This window comes from Nilaparvata lugens, chromosome 8 (genome assembly GCF_014356525.2).
Source record: "Nilaparvata lugens isolate BPH chromosome 8, ASM1435652v1, whole genome shotgun sequence".
NCBI lineage: Eukaryota > Metazoa > Arthropoda > Insecta > Hemiptera > Delphacidae > Nilaparvata > Nilaparvata lugens.
This window is the reverse complement of record NC_052511.1, coordinates 43,303,198-43,327,044: the sequence shown is the minus strand read 5'-3', so window position 1 is coordinate 43,327,044 and position 23,847 is coordinate 43,303,198. Positions and strand designations below refer to the sequence as shown.

Genomic DNA, 23,847 nt, shown 5'->3' with positions numbered 1-23,847 from the left:
TTTTATTTTTCTCCTTCTTCTTCTCCATCTCCTCCTCCTTCTTCACCACTTTTTTCTTCTCCTTCTTCTTCTCCTCCTCCTTCTTTTCCTTCTTCTTCTATTCCCTTTCCCTTTTTCTTTTTTCTTTCTCTTCTTCTTCTTCTTCTCCTCCCTCTCTCCCTTCTTCCTCCTTCTTCTTTTTCTTCTTCTTCTCTTCTTCTTCTTCTCTTCTTCTTTTTCTTCTTCTTCTTCTCTTCTTCTTCTTCTTCTTCTTCTTCTTCTACTTCTTCTTCTCCTCCCTCTCTCCCTTCTTCCTCCTTCTTCTTTTTCTTCTTCTTCTTCTTCTTCTTCTTCTTTTTCTTCTGCTTCTTCTTCTTTTTCTTCTCCTTCTTCTCCTTCTCCTCCTCCCTCTCTATATTCTTCTCCTTCTTTTTACTTCTTCTTTTTCTACTTCTTCTTCTCCTCCACCACCCCTCCTCCTTCTCCTCCTCGGCCACCACTGCTTCCTCTTCATAATCACTTCCTTTTTCTCCCACCAATCCTTCTCCTTCTCCTCATTCCATTCCCACTCACCGCTGGATATGAAATATTACCCGGGTGTATCATTCCCATACACCTTCACCCCCTCAATCACCATTTCCATTCCCCCCCAATACAACACAGCCCCTATTTCAGCAGCGAACAATCTCGCGATGCTTCGATGAGTATCATCCGTGTTCGAAGCTGCAACACGGGCTAGCTCGTACTGTCGTTAAAAATGAAATATTCAAGACACTTCATCGAAAATTGTATTTATTTATACATGTTTCGAGGAAAGGCTAACTTTGTATTTGTGTAAAATATGTATACCAATATATTTCAATATTGTATCCGGAAACACTTGGATTCGTTCTAGAACTCATGAATTATTCATTAAGATCTTGTAAGAAAAGTGCTGAACGAAGATCATATTGGATGTAGTCTACTAATAAAACTATAACAGAATAACATCATTCTTTTTCATCCTCCTTGACCTATTCCCCCTCTTCCTTCTTGTCTTGCATCAAAAATATGGAACAATTCCTTAGATTCTCTTCTTCTCTCCTTATTCTTCCATATTCTTTCACTACTAGTGATTTATTCTAAATACCCCATCATTTGCATCAAAAATATGGAACAATTCCTGAGATTCTCTTCTTAATAATAATAATAATAATAATAATAAATTTTGACTTTATTTCTGCGTGAAAAAAAAATACAGAACATGTGAAAATTAAAAGTAATAGAAAACTAAGCATGCAGTATTATCATTCTGCTCCACTATAGAAATACAATGAGAAAAAAAACAAAACAAAGAAGCAAAAAAACAAAAACAAAAAACAATACAGTTAATTGCTTACGGTACTCTACTAGAGCTACACTGCGAACGAAAATACATCAAAAAGACTACTCTACTAGAGATACAATAAAATAACAGTGGACAGCAATTCAAGATAGAGATTCACAAGTTACAAAGATTATAATACATATACAACATGCAGGAATAAGTCATTACTGTATGCAAATGACCTTAAGAGAAAGGTCACGTCCGCATACAGGAGCACCGGACAAAACAAGCGTTGAATTAAACTGTTAGTTCTATGAAAAATAGAAACCAAATACATATACATATACATATACATATACATATACATATACATATACATATACATACATATATATCTACACATACACATGTCTCCATAGTAATAGTTTAGATAGATTTATATGGAAATCATTAGATATAATTATCGTATGAGCGTGATATTATGTACATCATTTTGTAATAGTCCATGTGTATATTATATAATGTTGTTTTGCAAGAGGACAGTGTTCTGTACATACAATGTGCACGAAAGTTAGATACATTAGGCAGTGACAGAGTACATGGCTTCCAATCCTTCTGTGCTAATTGAAAGAAGCCATTTTTTCAGATGCAATTTCATTTTTATTATTTTATTGTGGCAGTTGAAAAGGGTTTTCATTGAGGAAGGTAACTGATTGAAAAATTTTGGTGCTAGAAAAAAAAGGTTTTTTTAAATAAAGTGCTGTTTGGCCTGACACCCCGGACAAACAACCCATCAGCCTGCCTCGTACGATAAGGGCCAGTAACTGAATCACAATAATCAATAGTTACGCCATCATTACCGCTCACTAAATAGAAAATTGACAAGACTTTATGCACATACAAATGTCTTATGGGGAGGATACCAAGTCTACAGAAAAGGGGGAATGTATGATCGTGGCGACCCACTCCTGCTACAATCCTTATGAGTGATTTTTGGAGTTTGATTATAGGACTCATAGAGATTTTCTTCTCTCCTTATTCTTTCACTTCTAGTGATTTCTTCCAATTTCTCCATCATTTTCCATGGAAATGTATTGGGACCAGAAAGAGAAGAAAACAGTGATTAAAAAGGCAAGATAGATGTAAGTGTTGCGGGTTTCTACACTAATAAAACACTTGAGGCGATCTATACTGATTAGATTTATTACTTACAGCACTATAACACACTAGAAGTAAACTAGGAACTACACAGATAAACTGATATCTACCTAATAAACTACACAGAATTATCAAGCTTACGTTTACTAATATAAATAACTGTTCAAGAATAACTGTCACCAAGAATAATAACTGTTTAAACAACTACAAAAGTCTATTATCACTTCATCTGTCACGATCATTAAGACTTATCACTAGTCTGTCACGATGTAGAAGAAGCGAACAGTACGACTCAAGTCCGTCAACTGGCTCCCGACTGCAACTCGCGCCATTTAGAGATGCAAAATAACTTTCAAGATGGTTCTGGAGATGTCGAACACGCCCGACCAATCACAGTGCATGGAAACTTTTAGATCACGCTTGCCATTGGTCGATGATTTCCCTCACCAAAACTGGAACACACTAGAACGATCCAGAAGCCCCCCCTGCCTCCTTTGTGTTGTTTACCCCTCGCCTCATGCCATCCTTTTAAAGGCTTCATCCATAACATAAGGAAACAAAAACAAGAGGAGAAAAACGATGATGACATCATCGGTGTCGAAACATGTTTGTTATTCCACAATAAATGAGTGATATTTTTAGACAGAATACCAGTGTTTTTATTATGGATAGATATCACAACATCTCACCAACAACAGTATCTGATGTGGAGAAGAACGACTGAGGAGACGTAGAAGTATGGTGAAGTAATGAAGGAAAAGAATCTCATGAACAGAGAAGTATGGATTTCGAACACTTATGTCAAACAGGACTCATGTCGGTCCGATAATAACGCATACAATGATATCCGGCAGTGTTGCATACGATGCTGCTTGTTTATAATAAATTAATAGTAGGTAATCAAAATTAGATCCTATTTAGAAATACTTCTAGTCCACCAGCATAAATACAGCTTGGAATACTGTTCCAGATAGTGCAGTGCATAATCTAAGCTGAAAATGAATAGATAAACATAAAAAATATGTATGCAAATTAAAAAATAGCAAGAAGTTGGCGAAGAATTCAATAACCTAAATTATTCATGTGATTTAAAACTATTGGTTCCAGTCAGATATTCAATCAAAATTTTTGACCTTTTCTTAAAAAAATCTATTAATAATTTATTCGTATATAACTTATAGGTGAAAAAACACTCAAACTCTTTCTGTTTGGCTTGAGAATGTGCGATACCAGCACGAAACGGTCGCCACACCAAAGAATTTGAGTGTTTTTCATTTAAAAGTTATATAAGAAAACATTAGTAATATTTCCAGTGAAAACAAGATGGATAACCAACAACGAATTTTTTCCGAAAGGATACAAAATTTGGAAATTTTCAGTCCTTTTTTAATTTCTTCCAATTCTCCTTCTAATCATTTTCACATCTGGGCTTTTATCTTCTACTAATCCCTACACATTCATTCTATGAATTAATAATAATAATACTGAGGGTGAGGGTGAAGCTTATATAAGTTCTTAAGCTTTCGCGTGGGTAATGAGTGAGAGGATTGATAATGAGACATGACTACTACTTTTCAGGTAGTCGGCACCGACGGCTTATCGTCTCCTCCGAATTGAACAGAAGTCAGTTGAAAATTGTCACTCTTTTCTTCCGATGACCATTTCTTTATTATTACTATAAAATATCCAATAGAACCTACATAGATAGAACTGAGAATTTCTGGTACTGCAAATATCAACCAAAGAACTAAATAGCAGAAATAAATTTGATGTATGAAACTGTCCAAAAATTGCGCCCAGACCAGGAATCGAACCCGGTACCTCTCCCTTGCCGGGGGAGAGGTTTTATTAGGTTGTTTGTACTGGATCCAGTAAATCCATCAACTATTTTGGTCAATTCTCAATCATAAGTTCAATCAATTCATCTATAAGTTTTCTACTACTTCTCCAGTCACTCCATCAATGAATTTCAGTCAATTTTCATGTACTGAATCCAAAGATCAAGTACTTAGAAATAGTTATCTGAAAGTGCTCAGTCCCAAATCTATTCTTCTATTAGTTTTCCAGTACTTCTCCAGTCACACCACCAATGATTTTCAGTCAATTATGTAGTAAATCCAGAGATAAAGTATCTAGAAATAGTTTCATGAAAGTGATTAGTCCTAAATCTATTCTTCTATTAGTTTTCCAGTACTTCTCCAGTCACACCATCAATGATTTTCAGTCAATTATCATGTACTAAATCCAAAGATCAAGTATCTAGAAATATTCTTCTGAAAGTGCTTCGTCCTAAATCTATTCTTCTATTAGTTTTCCAGTACTTCTCCAGTCACACCATCAATGATTTTCAGTCAATTATCATGTACTAAATCCAAAGATTAAGTATCTAGAAATAGTCTTCTGGAAGTGCTTAGCAGATCAAAGTACACGGTACTTATCCATCGCCTGATCGCTTTCTGCAAAGTCCGTTTCAAAGCAGCGGAGTTCGAGTGGGAAAAGAGTTAATAAACGAATCATTTGGCAGCGAACGACGCCTGCCATTAATGGCGAATGGCGGCTGCCGTTTGAGAATGGAACTCGTATGAATACGCCGTTCGAGTCAATTATCGCAGCCGACTTCTGTTAAGAAAACGGAAACGATTGTGATTGAGCTGAGAGCCAGGAACAATCTCAGATAAGAGCCAAGAAAAGGTGAGGGCAAATGGAGCAGAATAAATTGGCCTCAATGGCTTCTACACGAGTCAGCCCAGCGTAACTACTAACATGCAACCACTTCATATCATCACACTGTTCTCTCACTCTCTCATACTTATTTCTTTCATCCTTTCATTCTCTCAGTTCTTGACTGCTTCCCTTCCTTATTTTACTCGTTATTTTTCTGCACAACCTTTGATTCTTATTTCTTTCAACTCACCACCTCTACACTGCCTCCCTCCTCTTTCTTTTACTGCTTATTCTTTTGAAGCTTCCTCAAATCTCACCAAGAAAGTTTCTAATACACATGACTCATTCATTCAACTTGTAAACAGCTCCTTTCCAGAATCTATCACGTTTTTGAACTGAACATGTATATCATCAAATCTTCTTCTCTTAATATTGATGAAATTTGTTGAATCGACTTTTTCCTTACTTTGTTATCTTCTTCACTTTAACAAACTTCAAACTCCTACGACTCCTCCTTCTACTACGCTTTCTCATTTTCTTCCTGCACCTCTCACTATTTATTATCCCACTATTCTTTCTTAATTTTCCTTAACCTCTCAGCCTCATCCCTCTCTCCCTCATCCTTTTTCTCCTATTCCTCTTCTTCTTCTTCTCCTTCTTCTTCTTTTCTTCTTCTTCTTCTTCTTCTTCTTCTTCTTCTTCTTCTTATTTCTTCTTCTTCTTCTTCTTCTCTTCTTCTTCTTCTCCTTCTTCCTTCTCCTTCTTCTTCTTTTTCATGCTGTTGTTCCTTTTTCCTTTTTATTCTTTCTCCCATTTTCGACTGCTCCTTTTTATTCATTCCACGTCTTCTTTCTCCGTTTATCCTGACCCACTTTCCTTCTCTTCTTTCTCATTTTTATTCAACTTATGATCTTCCTCATTATCTTTTTTTTACCAATTTTATCGCCTCTCACTCTGCTGTCTCTTTCTCCTTCTACATTTCCTTCTCTTCCATCATATTCATTGGTGTTTGTTTCCTCATTCATTCGCCATTATTTTTCCTTTACCACTATTTTTTGTCTTTTGATCTCCTTCCAGTCCAACATTCCTTTTGTAGAATAATTCTTCTTCTTCTTATCTTCTTCAATCACGTATCGCTTATGACTTCTTTGCTTTCTTCCTATGTCTTCCTTTGCTACCAATATTTTCGTTCATCTAATCCTTCTCTCATCTACGTTTTTATCCTCTACTCCTCCTCACACATTCAATCTCTTCCATTTCTTTCCATTTCTCGTTCTTTGGTTTATTTTTCCATCTACTTTCATATTTCCTACTATTTCCAACACATTCAATCTCTCTCATTCCTTCATTCCTCGTTCTTCTGCTGCTTTCCTCATCTACATTTTTATCTCCTACTTCTTCGCACACATTCAATCCCTCCAATTTCACCTCACATAGCCTATGCATACACGAGCCACTTGTAAACAGTCTCACACACACACACACACACATACACACACACACACACACACACACACACACACACACACACACACACACACACACACACACACACACACACACACACACACACACACACACACACACACACACACACACACACACACACACACACACACATGCCACTTGTAAACAGCCTCGCCGCCGTCTTATTCAAACGTGAAAGGAAGACGCTTAGCAGGGAAGCAATTCATCAAAAAGCAATGTTGTGAGCGCGGGCTGGCATGTCAGTGAATTAAATGTGAGGAATTCCGCAACTCATATATTATAATAAGAGTTGCTGATATTGAATGCAATGCGCGCAGCGCAATATGAAAAGAGTCCTCACGTTATTTATTTGCACCGCTTATAGGCTACATGTGCGCTGCCTTCATTGTGTGGCTGAGTGATGAGAAATTGCTGTATTAAATTTGATGATGTAACATGAGGCTTCTTGACAATATATCAGGAGATTCCGAGGTGAAATTTGTGCTTAGTTGCTGGAAAAAAATTGACATTGCACAGTTACAATCGAGTATGAAACAACAACTATATTGCGCTGTTGATCCAATTTGCTGCATCAAAGAATATCATGAAAACATTATTTATAGTATAAAAATACGAAATAGGCTTATGTGTCACCGAAATTCACATAAATAAAGTGTCATCCACTCATCTCTCACAACAGTAGTGGGGTGGCAATGACAGTTGAACTAATTAATGTGAAATGTAAATCAGTTTATTCATCCAGAAAAAAAGCGTCGAGTACACAGTAACGAGGGGAAAATACTGTTAGCTGTGCACCAGAAACAATTAGTTTTCTTTCATCCAATTTGTGCTGCATTTAATTACATGCGCATTGAACTGCACAAGCTCTTTACTAGCTTTTTTGAAGTGGTTTTACAGCTGGAAAATTCTTGTACTGGAATTACGTACTTTTAAACGAGGAAACGTTGTCTGAAATAACATGTTTGCTTTGAAAAAGTGGTTGAGTGGGAGAAGAGGATGGGGTGTGGAAAAATAAGAGGTTGATGAATTAAGAGGAAGAGAGAGAGATGGTCGGAGTGTGGGTGACAGTGTAAGAGACAGAAAGTCAAACAATAAAACATCCTTCTTGTAGATAATAACTTCCAATCCAATGATAAATGTATCATCGTATTTTTATCAAAAGGATGCCTTAACTCACATGAGACTATTTCCATAAGCATTCAGCCAAAATTGCAGCTCAATGGCATTCAAATATTTTGATCATTATTCAGCAGATGATTTCGATCGCAGCCGAAATCTGCACCGCGACTTACTCGAACCCTGAGGGTACAAACAGATCGGTCAGGTCGATGTTCAGCTTCATAGGAATAGGATGTGTATTTTTATTGACACTAATCACTTTCATATGGTTCACATGGTGTGCTATAGAACATATTATGCTAATTTCAGGAGACCATTAAAGACGAAGTACAAACAGGGTTGAAATAAAAGTACTGAAAAGAGATATTATAGTAATCAAAAAGCATGTTTACGGTTCACATGACTGGAAAAAACGTCTGACAGACTTCTGGAGCTATTTTTTTGGCGGGAGCCACATGGAGAAATGGCGCGAAACCGTGAAAGCTCATATAGTTCGTTTGCGGTGTTGTTGTTTGTAGGAGGGGGTCGAGGAGGGGAAGGTTTGTAGATGGGAAGGAGGGGTGGAGTGGTGGAATATCAGTGAGGAGGAGAGGTATTTTCGCGCCCTTCCGTATGGCTGGATACGCCACCGGGAAAGCCGAGAAAAGCTGAGTACGGAAAATTGGTTCTTGCGAGAGATAGAGTAAAGAGCGGCAGAAGGCAGGTCAAAGTCGGTGATGTATGCGCTGTTTACTGATTCGCTCGCGTATGCTTTGGCTGCTGGCTCTCTTAGCGCTTCTTTTTCCAGGCTGGCAAACCTCTTTGCAGGGTCCCTGAGCACCATAGACTGCACTCGGCACACGGCTTTCTTCCCTGTTAACTAGTAGACCTCACTCGCATGCTGGGCTGGTTACACCAAACAAACTGCTTCTTCCAAAACGAAGTTCAATGTCGAATAAGCGAAAACGGATTTTTCTGTTAATTGAAGTCTGCAAATGAGTTTCAGCTAAAGTCCTTAACATTTCCAAGAAATTGCTTTGAATTCAAAACCTATTTGGTATCATGAATAATCACGGATTTTTCTGTTAATTGCAGTCTGAAAATTAGTCTCAGATGAAATCTTTAACTTCTCTAAAGAGTGCTGTAAATTCTTCAGCTCCGATGGATTTTTTGAATCGTATGATGATGAATGAATAGAGAATGAATATAAAGTATGTTTCAGCTAATGGAGCCTTTGATTTTTCTGAAAAACACTGTTGGTTTTCTTGTTCCGAGTTCTACATGGTATAGCTTGATGAAGAATCACAAATAATTTGGACTCTCTAAACATCTCTAGGAAACTCACTGAGAACCAATGAACTAGTGAGCTCGAATCCCAACTAGAGAGAGAAAGAGAACAAAAGAGATGAGAACTCCTCATGATTCGTGAAATGATAATAGAAGCCTTTTTATGTAGGCAATTATCATTTATCCCCTCATCATCACCTCATCAGCTCTGGTCCGACTCGGTTTAAACAGAGAAATGTCAGCTGTTTGTTTAAACCCTGTATGGAACGAATTATGATAAATGCAATAATATCTATTAGTAAACATGGTTTAGCGTTGAATGTAGTGTTAGAATACGGCCCTTAGAATACTTATAGAAAGTTATTTCTCTAAATGTATAAATTCATTAATAAATAAAAAAGTGCCAATGTAGGCAAAACAGTTTTTCAAATTATTCCTTGGATCGCCGAGAAATGTTGAACGATGTTTGTTATATTGTGTTGTAACAGGTTCCAATGCTGACACCCACCCTGTAACAATGTGTTGCTGCTGGGGCGGAGGCAGCTGGCTGTCCCGCCTAGGCGTGCTGCTAGGCATGGCCTCCCTGGTCACCCTGCTCACCGCTTTTGTCAGCAACGTGTGGCTGTTCACCAGGGAGCCCGTCTATCTGCCCGCGCCACACGCACACATCTCCACCACTATCACTTTCAAGATCGGCCTCTGGCGTGTGTGTCCCACGCTCAAACGTCCCAACAACTCGCTCTGTGAGTACAGCAAATCAATCAAATAATCAATAATGAATATTCTATTAAAATAAACAAAAGAAATTACAACACAAAACAACGCAATCATATTGCAAATTGAAAAAATGCAAAGCACTTCAAACTGTCCGCATTGCTCCAAATTCAAATTCATTTATCTGCCATAGAAGTTATTACATACAAATTATGAAATTTAATATTACCAATAATTACAATATGGCACAATCGGCAAAAACCCACTATAGTCAGGTCCACCTTATAATGACAGTATTTAATTAGCAAAGATATTGCTATCCTTGTCTATCATTCAACAAAGCGGATAGCACTATATCTTTCTCGCTTCGCTCTGTTGCCAGATCGTCTTTCAGTGTAGAATTAACAATTAATTTACAAAATATTCAATTATGTCAATTCATCATGGAATAATTGAAAAATTTAATTTCTTGCTTAATAAAATAATTATAATAATTTGATTGTATAAAAGTCTTATTCTTTCAATAATAAAATATAATTGATCATTTTAAACGAGAATGAACAGTTAATATTACACTTTTTGGTAGTTGAGAAGTTGATATTGTGGTAATTATTCATATTAAATGAATTCATATTCTTAGTCTTTTTTTAAGTTAATATTACATCAATAAACCTGTATCAGCTATACCGTCTATACAAGGCATTGACAAGACAGAGGATCGGCAACGTTGTTCTGCTATCTTTCTCCACTGCCATTATAGCGTGGACCTCACTATAGTATACGTGCAGTAAGCTCAAACAACCAAGAAATGCAAACTGTCAGCACTACTTCAAATTCAAATTCATTCATTTGTCATAAAAATAATTACATACAAATTAAGAAAATAAATATTATCAATAATTACAATATGGCATTACTGGCAAAGAACCTTATGCACTGGCAGTGAGTTCGAACAACTATGGTAAACATATCAAGAGAGTTCATTATGAAAAATATTAATCTGAATGTAACTAAAATGGATAATTGTGTGATAATTGTAATGTATTTGTGTTAATCATGAGGAATATTAAGAGATAGAATAGAATGGCCGGCCCTCTCTTACACTCAACCCTCTAATACAACGCTAAATAATTGCTAGATTAAACAAATAACATAGAGGAAACAACAAGATACATAGAGGAATAGAAGTTACATAGATTGGTAGAGAGTTATTTTGATTGGAGGATTGTACATGGACCTGGATTTGATTTCTTTGTTGAGAATTATGAGAACATTTGCTTTCGCTTTGTTTATGGTTGACGATGAGACATCAGTAATTAGGAGATTGAAAAGTACTTGAGTAGTAAATGAAAAGTACTTGAGTGATTGAGGATGGATTTCATTTAATTCCATTCCAGGAGATATTTGAACTTTGCAGCATACTTTTGACCTGCTATTTATTCTTTAAATTCAATCAATATTATATTGTTTTACTTTCACACCCCGTCTCACATGTCTAGGTCTAGTTTATAAAAATATGAAGCAGTTGGACCTGACAAATCAGACGATCCAGGATCGTTCGAACTGGAGACTTAGATCAATGAGAGCCGACCCCAAATAATGGGAAAAAGCAAGGAGGAAGAAGAAATTATATTATTGTTTTACTTTGTTATGTGAAATGGATTTGAATATGGCTTGACTCTTTTTGAAAAATATACAATCATTTGAAAAGATAAGAAAAGGAGAGACTAAAGCTTGGGAAAGTAGTCAAAAATATGGTGTTCGATGAAAAATTGCTATTCCGAAATATGATGTATCACCTTTTGAATGAATTACGAGTTAAAAATTAGGTGGAAGAAACTTTCAATACAGTTACCAAGAGAGCCACCCCTGATCCAGTTCTTCTTAATTCTGTGTCTCCGAGAAACCTTTCGTATATTTGATTCGACTCTCACTTTCTGCTCTCTCTCTCTCTCTCTCTCTCTCTCTCTCTTTCTCTTACTTTCTCTCTCTTGCCTCAATCAGTAAATGTGTCTTCCGAATGGAAGTATCGTGTTCTTCGTCCGCGGGAATTAGGCGCGGGTGAAAGTTGATTTTGAAATTTGACGAAAACTCAGCAGGAAAGTAAGAAAGTCGCTGAGGGGGAAAATATATCGAAAAGTCTTGTAGTGTTGTAGAGAGCGCGTGAGAGAGAAGCCAGTGTGACGTTTTATATGATGGCTTCTGGCTTCAGGGAGAGGATGGGGAAAGAGGGAGAGGGGAGAGAGAGAGAGAGTAATTCTATTAGTCCGGACGGAGGAAATTGTTTACGTGCCGTGATTGGTTCAGATGACACAGCCCTTACCCTCTACAGACTGCTGCTCTTAGACCTGTCACTGAGCCTTTTACAAAATCACTCGGTTTTTTCTCTCAACTTCCCCCTCCCTCTTACCCACCAAACTTCTCAAAGATCTTTATTTTCTTTTGTCATTCAATCCGATTCTGTCCATCTCTTCTCTCCAGTTTTCTTTTCTCTCTCCTTCATTTCTTGAAGTCGGCAGCATTTTTTTCCTCTTCTTGCCCGACGCTGGAAATTCAGAATACGCGGGTTTTCTTTTTTACAACTACAGAGAATTGGAAAAATGGATTTGGCCGCGCTGCGCTGCGAAGAGCAGCACAGGGAAGCGGAGCAGTGCTTTTGTAATCCAATTACAACAAGAGTAAGATTATTAATGGTGCTTATTCTATGATTCGAGCTACGAGTGATGAAATATTAGAGTGGCCTTCTCCGTTGTCGTCGTCATTTACAATGGAAATTTCCTGGTGAAAAGACACGCTCGAATACATCTTATTTGATGTTTCCACAAGAAATTATTATTCTATTCAAACTGAAAATAATGATGGCAAGTTTCAGCTGAAGGTAAGAACTTATTGTTTCAAAAAGTTTAATAGTGAGTTCTCATCTAGAAACTGGAACTTCTTCCACTTCTTTTTCTTTTCCTTGCTCTCAAGAATTGTACTGACTCACAATTCATATTTGTGAAACTGAAACTTTCAATTATACTTTTCTCAGTATTAGTATATCTAGTGTTACAAGTACAAGAAGTAGAAGTAGAATTATAAATTGTTCCTATAAAAGTACAAATATTATGTATATGAATATGAAGCACACTAGAATAGACAATTATTTAAAGACAGAGTCTGCGCCGGGAAACGGAAGAATTACCATTGGACAGTTCTTTTCTATGCGAAAAATAATTTATTGGCAAAAGTATGTTTCTTAGAATATTTATTCATTCATTCATTCTTTATTCATTCATAAAATAAGTACATTATCGAAATATAATTCTACATCGCTTTGAACAAAAAATAATATCGTAAATTAAGATGAAGCCCATTTTTACTATGAAGAACTTTGATTACTCTCTCTGAAGTGAGAGCATCCACTCTCTCTTCAAGGCCAGCAGTCCAGTAAAAATCGATAAAAATATAGATTTTAGTACAAGTCGATAGCTTACTTTTGCCTCTTTGTAACGATTATAACAATATGTATTTATCGATGTTTCTTGATGAGAAAAAATAAATAAAAAGAATATACATGTCAAATTTTTCAGCGCCGGCATTGAATGTTCAACTTTTACACCTTATTTTCATAACTTTTTATTATTTCTGATTCAATCAACGATCATAACCTATAAATCAAGTTTTCATGATTGATTTCTCGATTCATTCATAGGTGATCAAGATGGCATTTTGTTCTATGTTTTTGTTTTGAGTTACTATAAACATAACTAACCTAAAGAACGGTAGGCCTACGGTAAAACTTCTGATAAAAGTTTTTGCAAGCGATTATCTCAAAATTATTTTTTTAACTTTATGTACCTTTTTTCTCAAAAACCCTCCATGTAATAGTGATGAAATTTCACAGAGCCATCAATATGATTTAGGAGAACATTCTAACCAGAGATTATCGAAATATACTAATCAATTCACATTTCATGGTCAATTTTGAGTAAAATGTTTCACCTTTTTTAAGGATTTTCTTTAAAAAATCATACCTTTTTATAAAGTTATATAAGGTGATATGAACTGGTTAGTCTCCATAGTATAACTATGAAACAGTGTGCCAAAATTCGTGTCTTTAGCTAGAATGTTTTCTGAGAAAAAGGTACATAAGTTAACATTGCAGAAGATGGGGAAGACTGCTGGCCAACAGCTGACGATAGATCTGAGTAATTTTTTGCTCAATCGAATGTCACAATTAGGCCGGTAAAACAAGGTTCGATTTTACACACTAGAGTCTTCAAATACTTCCACTGGTGTCAAAATATTTCCTATATTGGTTTTTTTATGAAATTTTCTGAATAATTTCTCATTGAGATTAATTCGTTTGATAGCAAATATTCATGGAAGATAATAATTTTGCTGTTAGGATGAAGTGTACAAGATACAAAAACTCAATCATACTAATTCAGGTGCTCTTTGATAACATGGGATCTTTCCACAAGCTCATCCTAAACCTGTAAGAATTATCAACTCTACCGATATAAAATTATTAAAGTGCAAGAATCGCTGGAGTAATTAATAGTTCTGTCACGTTCTCTCCTGGATGAAAAAGAATGAATAGAATACAAAGGTGGGTTGTGTGTGTCTGTATACTGTGACATTGGAAGAAATTATTGCTGCGGGTACTGTTGTAATGCTCCTTAATTTCACAATTAATGTCTCCATTTCTCGTTGGGGTGGAAATAATTATTCACCTAGAATACTCTTCCTCATTCTTAAAGCAAGATTTGAATTTATGATGGTGTTTCCCTTTCTTATTGAATGAGAACAATACAATTTAGCGTGGGGTGAGAGAACCATTCGAAAGAGTCCCAAAACTTCTGTTTGATTTATAACGAAGCGTTAATAGGTAGGATTATGAGTAAAAGAGGTTACAGAGTCTGAAATGTAAATTGAAAATGGTTGTTATAATTAACTTTAGAGGAGATAGAATAATAGATCCACAGTTATAAAGGTATTATGGAGAGGTAACACATTCACGTTTAATGAGAGTCAAATAAGAGAGACTTGAAAGTAGAGAGAATTAAATCACGCATGGATCATGATAAATAATTGAAAAACCATTTCTACTAAACTCACAGAGCCCCTTGGTCAGTATATGAATTCGAATCAATATTATTCAAGAGTAGTTAGTTAAAGTGCTTTCTGTTCAAGTGTTCAAGAAGACAGAAAACGTTTATTTCTAAATGGCTACTAGTCCAGTCAATATAGACATAAAAAGGGGATGTGCTTGCAATTTGTATTGTAGTTCTGATTTTTTAATATATTATTTGGGTACATAAGAGTAGTCCAGAACCAATTTCTTCATGCAAAATTTCCTTGTGCTAGATACAGAGTGGCCCAAAAACCTCTTATTTTCAGCTCATTTTCGAGTTTTCAGCTATTTCTGCCAAATCTCGTAATCAGACAGAAAAATACAGAGCTTTAAATTTATAAGTCGGCCATTTTTTGTGTATTGGAAAATGGGCTTGAGTACACTCAACAATAAATTTTCCATTTTTCAACCGGATTTGACTTATGATGCATGAATCTGGACCGCCTTGACGAGCCGAGAATAATGAAGTGTAGTACAATTAAATCTGTGCATTGTGTCAAAAGTTATAAGTGTTTGAAATTTTGATCCTTGAGGTGTCCTTAAGCGCGCCTCTCCACTAGGAAATACTGAAATGAAGTGCATCTAGCGGGTGATTCTCATAGAACATGATCACATGAACTCATGTCATTGTGCGAAATATCAATGTGAAGACTATGTAGTTGGTGATGATGGTTGAAGCTGAAAATTAGGTGTTTTTCACAATACAAGGAGCATTGTTGTCAGTTGTACCTGGAAATCTATTTGAGATAGAGCGCTCTCCCTGATCTCAGATTGTAGAACACAAAAATACGCCCAGAGTGATTTTGAATTATACATCTAAATGCTAAGAATCGGAAGATATTGTTGATCAAAAACTAAATTAATCGAAATTGATTTTTCCTTCAAATTTCACTCATTTTTGTAAAATCATAACTCAATACTCATCGGAGATAGAGAGTTCAGAATGATCCCATTTTATTCAGAATTTTATGATCTGAAGAAAAGGCGAGAGCAAATTTTTCTGCCCGATAACGATATTTGGCAGAAATAGCTGAAAACTCGAAAATGAGCCGAAAATAAGAGGTTTTCGGGACATCCTGTATCTAGCACAAGGAAATTTTGCATGTCGAAATTGGTTCTGAACTTCTCTTATGTACCCAAATAATATATCAAGAAATCAGAACTACAATATAAATTGCATGCACCAATGTATATAGTGACTGGACTATAAATGAATTTTCAATCATTAAGGAAATCAATAGTATCCTCTTTATATTTTTACATTAACACAACTAGTTTCGATCACTTTTGCCGTTTTCGAGTGTCAAAATCGCTATCAATAATAATTTTTCTCAACGTGCCTATCGTCCAAAAATGGGGAATGACGGTTCAAAACCTGAACCACGAAGGCTTCGGTCACACTCTCATATAATTTCTACTACCAAATGGTAGTTTCTATGATGTCTGTATATTACGAGTATTTTAAACTCAATTATGTCAATAAATATCATCCAAGGAAAGATTATTATTAACGATTATCAAATCTAGGTCATGAATGGACGGAAGCATGAAACAAGCACTATGATTGAATTTCAAAGATCTTAATTTTGAGTTTTGATTCCACTGTATCAAACATTCAGATAGTTATCAATTGTGACTATTTACTACTGTTGAACGAGTTCCATTTAGCATATTATTGAATAATTAGAGATAGATATATAATTTTCATGAAACAATTTTCAAGACGAGTAAAAGTTGATTTGACTCTGTTTATGAGTCTCTAAGGTCCAATACTTGGAACAAGTCTTTTTCAGTACAGTTGAAGCTAGTACCACGTGTACACTTTAGAGAGATTCTAAAGTACCGCACCGAGAATATCAAAACATGGAACGAAGATAAGAGACTACAGCATTTTATGATTCGAGCACGTATATATTTTCCAGGAATTTATTCTGGGTGATGATATTTTCACAGGAAAAAAAAGAGTCATTCCCTTTGACACTTAACGTATCACATTCAAATACTTTTTCTAGCGTTGGTACGATGTGACATTTTTATCAGAACAATGTGTTATAAAACCTTTCTGTCGGAATATTTTTTTTAAGAGAAAAAGTTGAACCTTTAACCCAGAGGGTGAAAGATAATCTCTTGATTATAATATCAACTTACTATTCAAAGCATAACACTTCTCCAACATGTGTTTGTTGACGATCTACATCGGATTTGATTTCCATTGTATTGTGTAATATAGATTGGTATATTCTCTCCAGATAACATATTTGTCATTGCATTGGGGAATAAAATGGTTCAAACTGTATTAAAGGATTGAACTATACAGCCTGAAAAATACGGTAGCCTTTTTTCCATAGAACAATAATTGTGTGTTAGATATAGATTCTTATCCTGTCGAGCTGATATACATCCCAACCCCATTACCCGTCACTCGATGAATTATTGCTTTCCAAAAACCAATCAAATAACACGAGTGGTTGTCAATTCGTATTAATCCAATCAAAATGTCGATGAATGAATGGATTTGGTTCTACAATTGCTCAATATCATATTTCTTGTCATTCTCATCCTCAATGAGATGAAAATTGGTTGTTACAGGGAGGTCCACGTTATGAAGGCAGTGGAGAAAGATAGCAGAAAAACGTTGCCGATCCTCTGTCTTGTCAATGCCTTCTATAGATGGTAGCTGATACAGGTTTATCGATGCAATATTAACGGTTCATTCACGTTTAAAATAATCAATCATATTTTATTAAGCAAGAAATTATGTTTTTCAATAATTCCATAATGAATTTCCATAATTAAGATGGAATATTTTGTTAATCCTATCCTATTATATTGAGCGAGCAATTCCTGTATAAATATATTTGGTTATTTATATGGATATTTTATGCCCAACGGATCTCAAAAACGGCTCTAACGATTTTCACGAGATTTGGAAACATAGTAGGTTTATGATATAAAAATTCGATTGCACTAGGTCTCATCCCTGGGAAAACTCGCTGAAGGACATGAAAAGGATAATAATTATTCATCCTTGGAAAAACAGATATTTAATTATAAATTCTACATTGCTAAAAAACAATCTGACAACAGAGCAAAGCGAGAAAGAGATAGCGTTATCCGCCATGTTGAATGGAAGACAAGGATAGCAATACCATTGCTAATCAAACACTGCCATTTTACCGTGGACCTCACTATATCAACGAAATATATCATTATGAGATCCAGCAATACAGTGGAATTAGAAACGGAAAAGTCAGTTCTTTCCCAAAATTATTGAATATAATATTCTTGTCCATTCTTTTTCTGGATTAAATGGAAAATGTTTGCTATCAGATGATTACAATAAATTCCAATTCACATAAAAAATATGATTCTGAATGAACAGAATTGTAATAAATTTTGTAGAATAATATTGAACCATCACAAATTTTCACCAACTTTCCCGGTGAGGAGAGAACATTTTTTGACAGTTGAAAAATTGACTGTTGGTAACAATATAGTTAGTTATCCTTCTATCTCGCAATGTTCAAGCCTCACTTTACTCCAAAATATGATATTTTTTATGATTCGGGACCATAATTTTCGCCGCTCCAAAACCCATCTGCAATGGACAGGCATTCGAATAGTGGATAAAAACAATAGGACAGCCTGCAGACTACAAGTTTCAAAAAGCTAACAAAACGTCAAAGCACCTGGCTGGAAATTAGAACAACGGGAAACGTTTAGCGAGTCTTTTCAGCTGAGAGGTGGTTTGCACACATTCCGAAAAAGCCGAGGCGAGGTGGTTGCGGTCACCCATCCTCCGGCAGGCGACAACTCGAATTCCGTGAATTATTGTGTTTTGTGTTTGGTCATCTGTCATCGCCGTCGAGTTGATTTCAAATAGTGACCCGGCTCTGTGCAAACTGCACATATACAGGCCTATGATCTCTGCATTGACATTGGTCAACATTTGTTTCCAGTCGTTTGGCTAATTCTCTCTTTTCCCATCTCTATAAATTCCTCTCTCTCACTTCCACTTTCATTTTTACCTCTGCTCTCTTATTTTCCCTCTCTCTCTCTCTCTCTCTGCTCTCTGTATATTATAATCCACCCTTCCGCACTTCTTTTGTCTCTTGCTTTTTACTCTTTTCCATCTCGCTGTTTTCTCTATCCACTCCTCTCACTCGTCTCCTCATCACCACCACACTCTCTCAATCAACTCCCTCTCTTTTTATCGTGCATTATTACTGTACTACGTAGATGTCTAAATAGATGTAGTACTATATAGTTATTGATAAAAAATATTGGAAATTCATCCCAAGATCTTGATAAAAGTAGTAAAAATTGCTACATATTCAATAAAAACTCACATACTACTAGACTATGAGAAAATTTAGGAACTACACTCTTCCTCCCTTTACTCTTCTTATTGCCCTCCTCTTCTCTTCATCTCTTCTCACTCTCTCTCTCTCTTTCCCAATTAGCCTTTTCTCTTTTCACTCCTCTTACCCAAGTACTTTGACTCTCAATCAGTTTGTTATATTCTCACTCCTCTCACCCATCAATTTCTCCCACTCTCTATCTCAATTAATAGTTACTTTTTCTACTCTTCTTACCACTACTCGTCAACCTCTCTCTCTCACTCCATCTCTCTTTCCCTCCCTCTCTCACTCTCTCTCTCAGTTTCTTTTTTCTACTCCTTCAAATCCCTTCAATTTCGCTCATTCATCCACTCCTCTTCGTTTTCTCTCCCAATAAGTTTTTTCTCTTTCCACACTCATTACCCCTTCAATCTTCACCACTTTACTTTCTCTCTCTAAATTGATATTCCTCCTTCCAATACCCTCACCCGTTCCTTCTTAATTTTTTTCTCTCTTCTATTTTCTCCTCTTTCCACACTTCTAACCGTTCTACTCGTCACCTTTTCACTCTATCTCCCTCTCTCAGAATCAGTGTCTTTTCATCTCTCTCTTCCATCCCTTGTATCACTTTCTCCCTCAGGCCACAATAATTTACGACCAAAATTGCCAGCCTGGTTCACTGACATATCCGGTTCCAATAAAAAGCCTTCATAAAATTCTGTCGAGCTCTGTCGCAAGGTATTGGCTACCTATATCAATTCATCATTTGTGGTTGACGTTTGTAGAGTAGGTCCACTGTGTTACAGTTTACAGGGTCGGGAACCGTTCCAACTGTGCGATCTTTTGTAGGCCTATGTGTAGTTTTTACTGTTGACACAATTGCATGTGTAGTTACACCATTTTCATATGTTTCCAGATATTGGAATTTCTTTGCAAAGTCAAAAAACTGTTTGAACCAAACCAGTAATTGAATATTTTAGACTGTTTCAATCCTCACTTTTTATTTTGGATGTTTGTGTAATTGCAATTTGTTTGCAGTTGTTCACGTATTGGCTCAAATATGTCTTAAGCACTCAATCCGAATACTTATGAAATCTCAGGAGTGTATATATTAGTGTAGTGTATACATTCATGATTCATTTTCATTGAATTTATCGTGTACAAGGTTGAGAGTGTATCAACTTAGTTATGTAATTTGGCTTAGTTTACTAATTCATTCAGTAACTTTTACTAGTAGTTCTGTGAACAGTAGACCTCGCGCTCACTGAGTTACATTGACCTGTTGTTATGTTTTCTCAAAAATAAAAAAACTATTTATCAATTAAAAATGTCTAGAAAAAATCCTAAATAAACATAGAGCTTTCTGTCCTATATCGTACCGTGACGTGTCGTCCCGGAATGTGAGTGTGACAGCTGTTATCAGGTCTGGCTGCAACTGTCAAAAACGTTGATGGAAAGATACAATTTTCAAGATGTTCGACGTTTTTGAACGGGTAGTATTATATTCAACTGTCTACTAACGTTAATGGAAAGATACATTTTCAAGATGTTCGATGTTTTTGAACGGGTAGTATTATAGTCCACTAGACAGCTGATTTATGATTCTATAGTCTGATTTTTTCGGTAATATTGGCGTATGAAGGAGGCTCCTTTTTCCTTTTATATTATCCTTGAAATGCAAAATTTCCAAAAACCTTGTATATACGTCGACGGGCAATTTAAAAAGGAACATACCTGTCAAATTTCATGAAAATCTATTACCGCGTTTCCCCGTAAATGCGCAACATAAAAACATATAAACATTTAAACATTCAAACATTCAAACATTAAGAGAAATGCCAAACCGTCGACTTGAATCTTAGACCTCACTTCGCTCGGTCAACTATAGAATAACAACTAGTCTGTATAATTAACGAAAATCCTAATTGAATGCTGTAAATCACCCGGAGACTTCTGCTACTGCAAATATTGACAACAGGGTTAACAGCTAGATGGAGTCTTCGGATGATTTACAGCATTTACTTAGGATTTTCGTTAAATAATAATTATACATTAATCAGCATTTGAACAAATGCAATCTATGATTCAATTCCATCTGTAAACCAATCTGTGGTTTCTCAATGCTTGTACAAAAAAAACTTGTATGTAATCTCTAATAATATTTTGAGTTTATGTTCATACAATTTTCATGTTTCATCATTAAGACATTGATTTTTGATTGCAATATATTTGTTCTATCCAGTTCGGCTTATGATAACGTTCATTATATATACATTAATGTAGAATGGAGATAGCTGTAGATGGATTAGAATGTTGTGGGAAGTCTCATGCTTTATGTATAAGAAATTATGGGTGAGACAACGATAATGACTTATCAAAAAAATTTGTTAAAAAATAATCCAGCCAAAAATAAGACACTATTCAGCATATATTAACATCTATAATGAATTATTGGAGAATTTTAGAAATGAAATACTCAGAATAAAGATGCAACAATGGAAAATGGAGATTCTAGATCTACAAATATAGATGGAAAAGGGTAGTAAAGTTGAAAAAAGTTGAATAACGATGAAATAATCGAGTACTAGGGAATGGAGACAAAATATAATATAGGAACTGAAACTTGACTTCTATAATACAGTGATAAGAATAGATAGAATAGGGAGTAGTGTCTCATATCTCTCCGGGAATTCTCTGACTGTCCTCTCAACTTGGTTGCTCTCGATATGGTTAGTGGACCCCTCAGGTCACAATGTCAGCAATCCTCTATGAATAACACCAAAATTGCTCCCCATTCAAACCAATGCTCATAGTTCACATATGTATAACACCAAAAATGCTCCCCATTCAAATCAATGCTCATAGTCACATATGTATAACACCAAAAACGCTCCCCATTCAAACCAATGCTGATAGTTTCCATATGTATAACACCAAAAATGCTCCTCATTCAAACCAATGCTGATAGTTTCCATATGTAAAACAACAAAAATGCTCCCCATTCAAACCAATGATGGTAGTTTCCATATGTATAACACCAAAAATGCTCCTCATTCAAACCAATGATGATAGTTTCCATATGTAAAACACCAAAAATGCTCCCCATTCAAACCAATGATGATAGTTCACATATGTATAACACCAAAAATGCTCCCTATTCAAACCAATGCTGATAGTTTCCATATGTATAACACCAAAAATGCTCCTCATTCAAACCAATGCTCATAGTTATCATAAGTTTAACACCAAAAATGTTCCCCATTCAAACCAATGCTGATAGTTCCCATATGTATAACACCAAAAATGCTCCCCATTCAAACTAATGGAGATAGTTCCCTTATGTATAACACCAAAAAATGCTTGCCATTCAAATCAATGCTTATGGTTCCCATTTGTATAACACCAAAAATGCTCCCCATTCAAACCAAATGCTCTTCCATTCAAACAGGGAAGATAGTTCCCTTATCTATAACATCAAAAATGTTCCCCATTCAAACCAATGAAGATAGTTCCTTATGTATAACACCAAAAATGCTCCCCATTCAAACCAATGGAGATAGTTCCCTTATGTATAACACCAAAAATGCTCCCCATTCAAACCAATGAAGATAGTTCCCTTATGTATAACACCAAAAATGCTCCCAATTCAACCACTCCTGACAGTCCCCTTATGTATAACACCAAAACTCTTTCCATTCAACGAAATGCTGACAGTTTGAAGTGAATCCCATCCTATAGTCTGTAATGAGGTCAAGCACTGGTGCACCATCGTTGCTTGAGCGTCATTGACCGTTGTAAGTTGTAGAAAATTACGGATGGCATTCTAGCATTATTTGTGCAGTTTGCTGGCAGAGTGACAACGTGAATCTTCGCCGCCGTCATATCTCTTCCATTCACCAACTCAGGGCTCAGCACAGCTTTCCTGTTCGCTGCCCATTCAAACAGAGCTCCAACTTTCTTGCTGACATTAATGCTAGCTCATTCCGACTTGCTCAACTCTGAATTACGCCGTCTACACTCTTCGGGTGCAAAGAGTTTATCGAGTAGAAAGGATCGTTCTACGTTTTCAAAGAGAGGTTCACAAGTGATTCACATAGATTGCCAAGGCCTATTTTATAGAGATTTGAAGGTCTTATGAAATGAGAGCAGGTTCAGCTTTAACTTAATCTTTATAGCTTACTTCCTAAACTATTTTTACTCCTTAACCATCTCTGTGTTCCGTATTTGAAAATATCGACATGAGCACTTTTTTTGCTCTATTGTTTTCAATTTGTCTAGCTGACAGGAAACTATACTATCTATATATAAAGTAATTCAGCTAGATTGCCAATGCCTATTTTATAGAAATATGGTGGAATAGAAAACGAGAGCAGCTAATGATTCGATGACAAACTAGAAGTACGAATAGAATGGTCAGGTCGATGTTTAGCTTTAAGTTTAGGTCGCGATCGACCTTCATGTAACACATACACATTGTAAAACATAGGACTGAACAGAACGGTTGAGTATCGATTGTGGTTTACCAGAATGACATTGGAATGTTTTCATCATTGTCAGCTGATTAGTGTCATTTATGGCAACCAAAACATACACCGCGACCCTCTTATTCTAATGAAAACACTGGGTTGTTGTCAAAAATATCACTTATTTATTGTAAAAATCACAAACATGTTTCAACACCAATGGTGTCATCT

General features: G+C 35.9%; 1 protein-coding gene across 1 annotated transcript in view; it reads left to right on the top strand.

Annotated features, from left to right (window-relative positions):
- Nucleotides 1–9,473: 9,473 nt before the first annotated feature.
- The window catches only part of LOC111044357, a 125,821-nt gene continuing 111,447 nt past the window's right edge, over nucleotides 9,474–23,847 (top strand). The window contains exon 1 of the mRNA XM_022329484.2: nucleotides 9,474–9,723. Within this exon, the coding sequence (XP_022185176.2) occupies nucleotides 9,498–9,723 (226 nt within the window). The 5' untranslated portion in view covers nucleotides 9,474–9,497. The remainder of the gene's footprint in view (nucleotides 9,724–23,847) is intronic.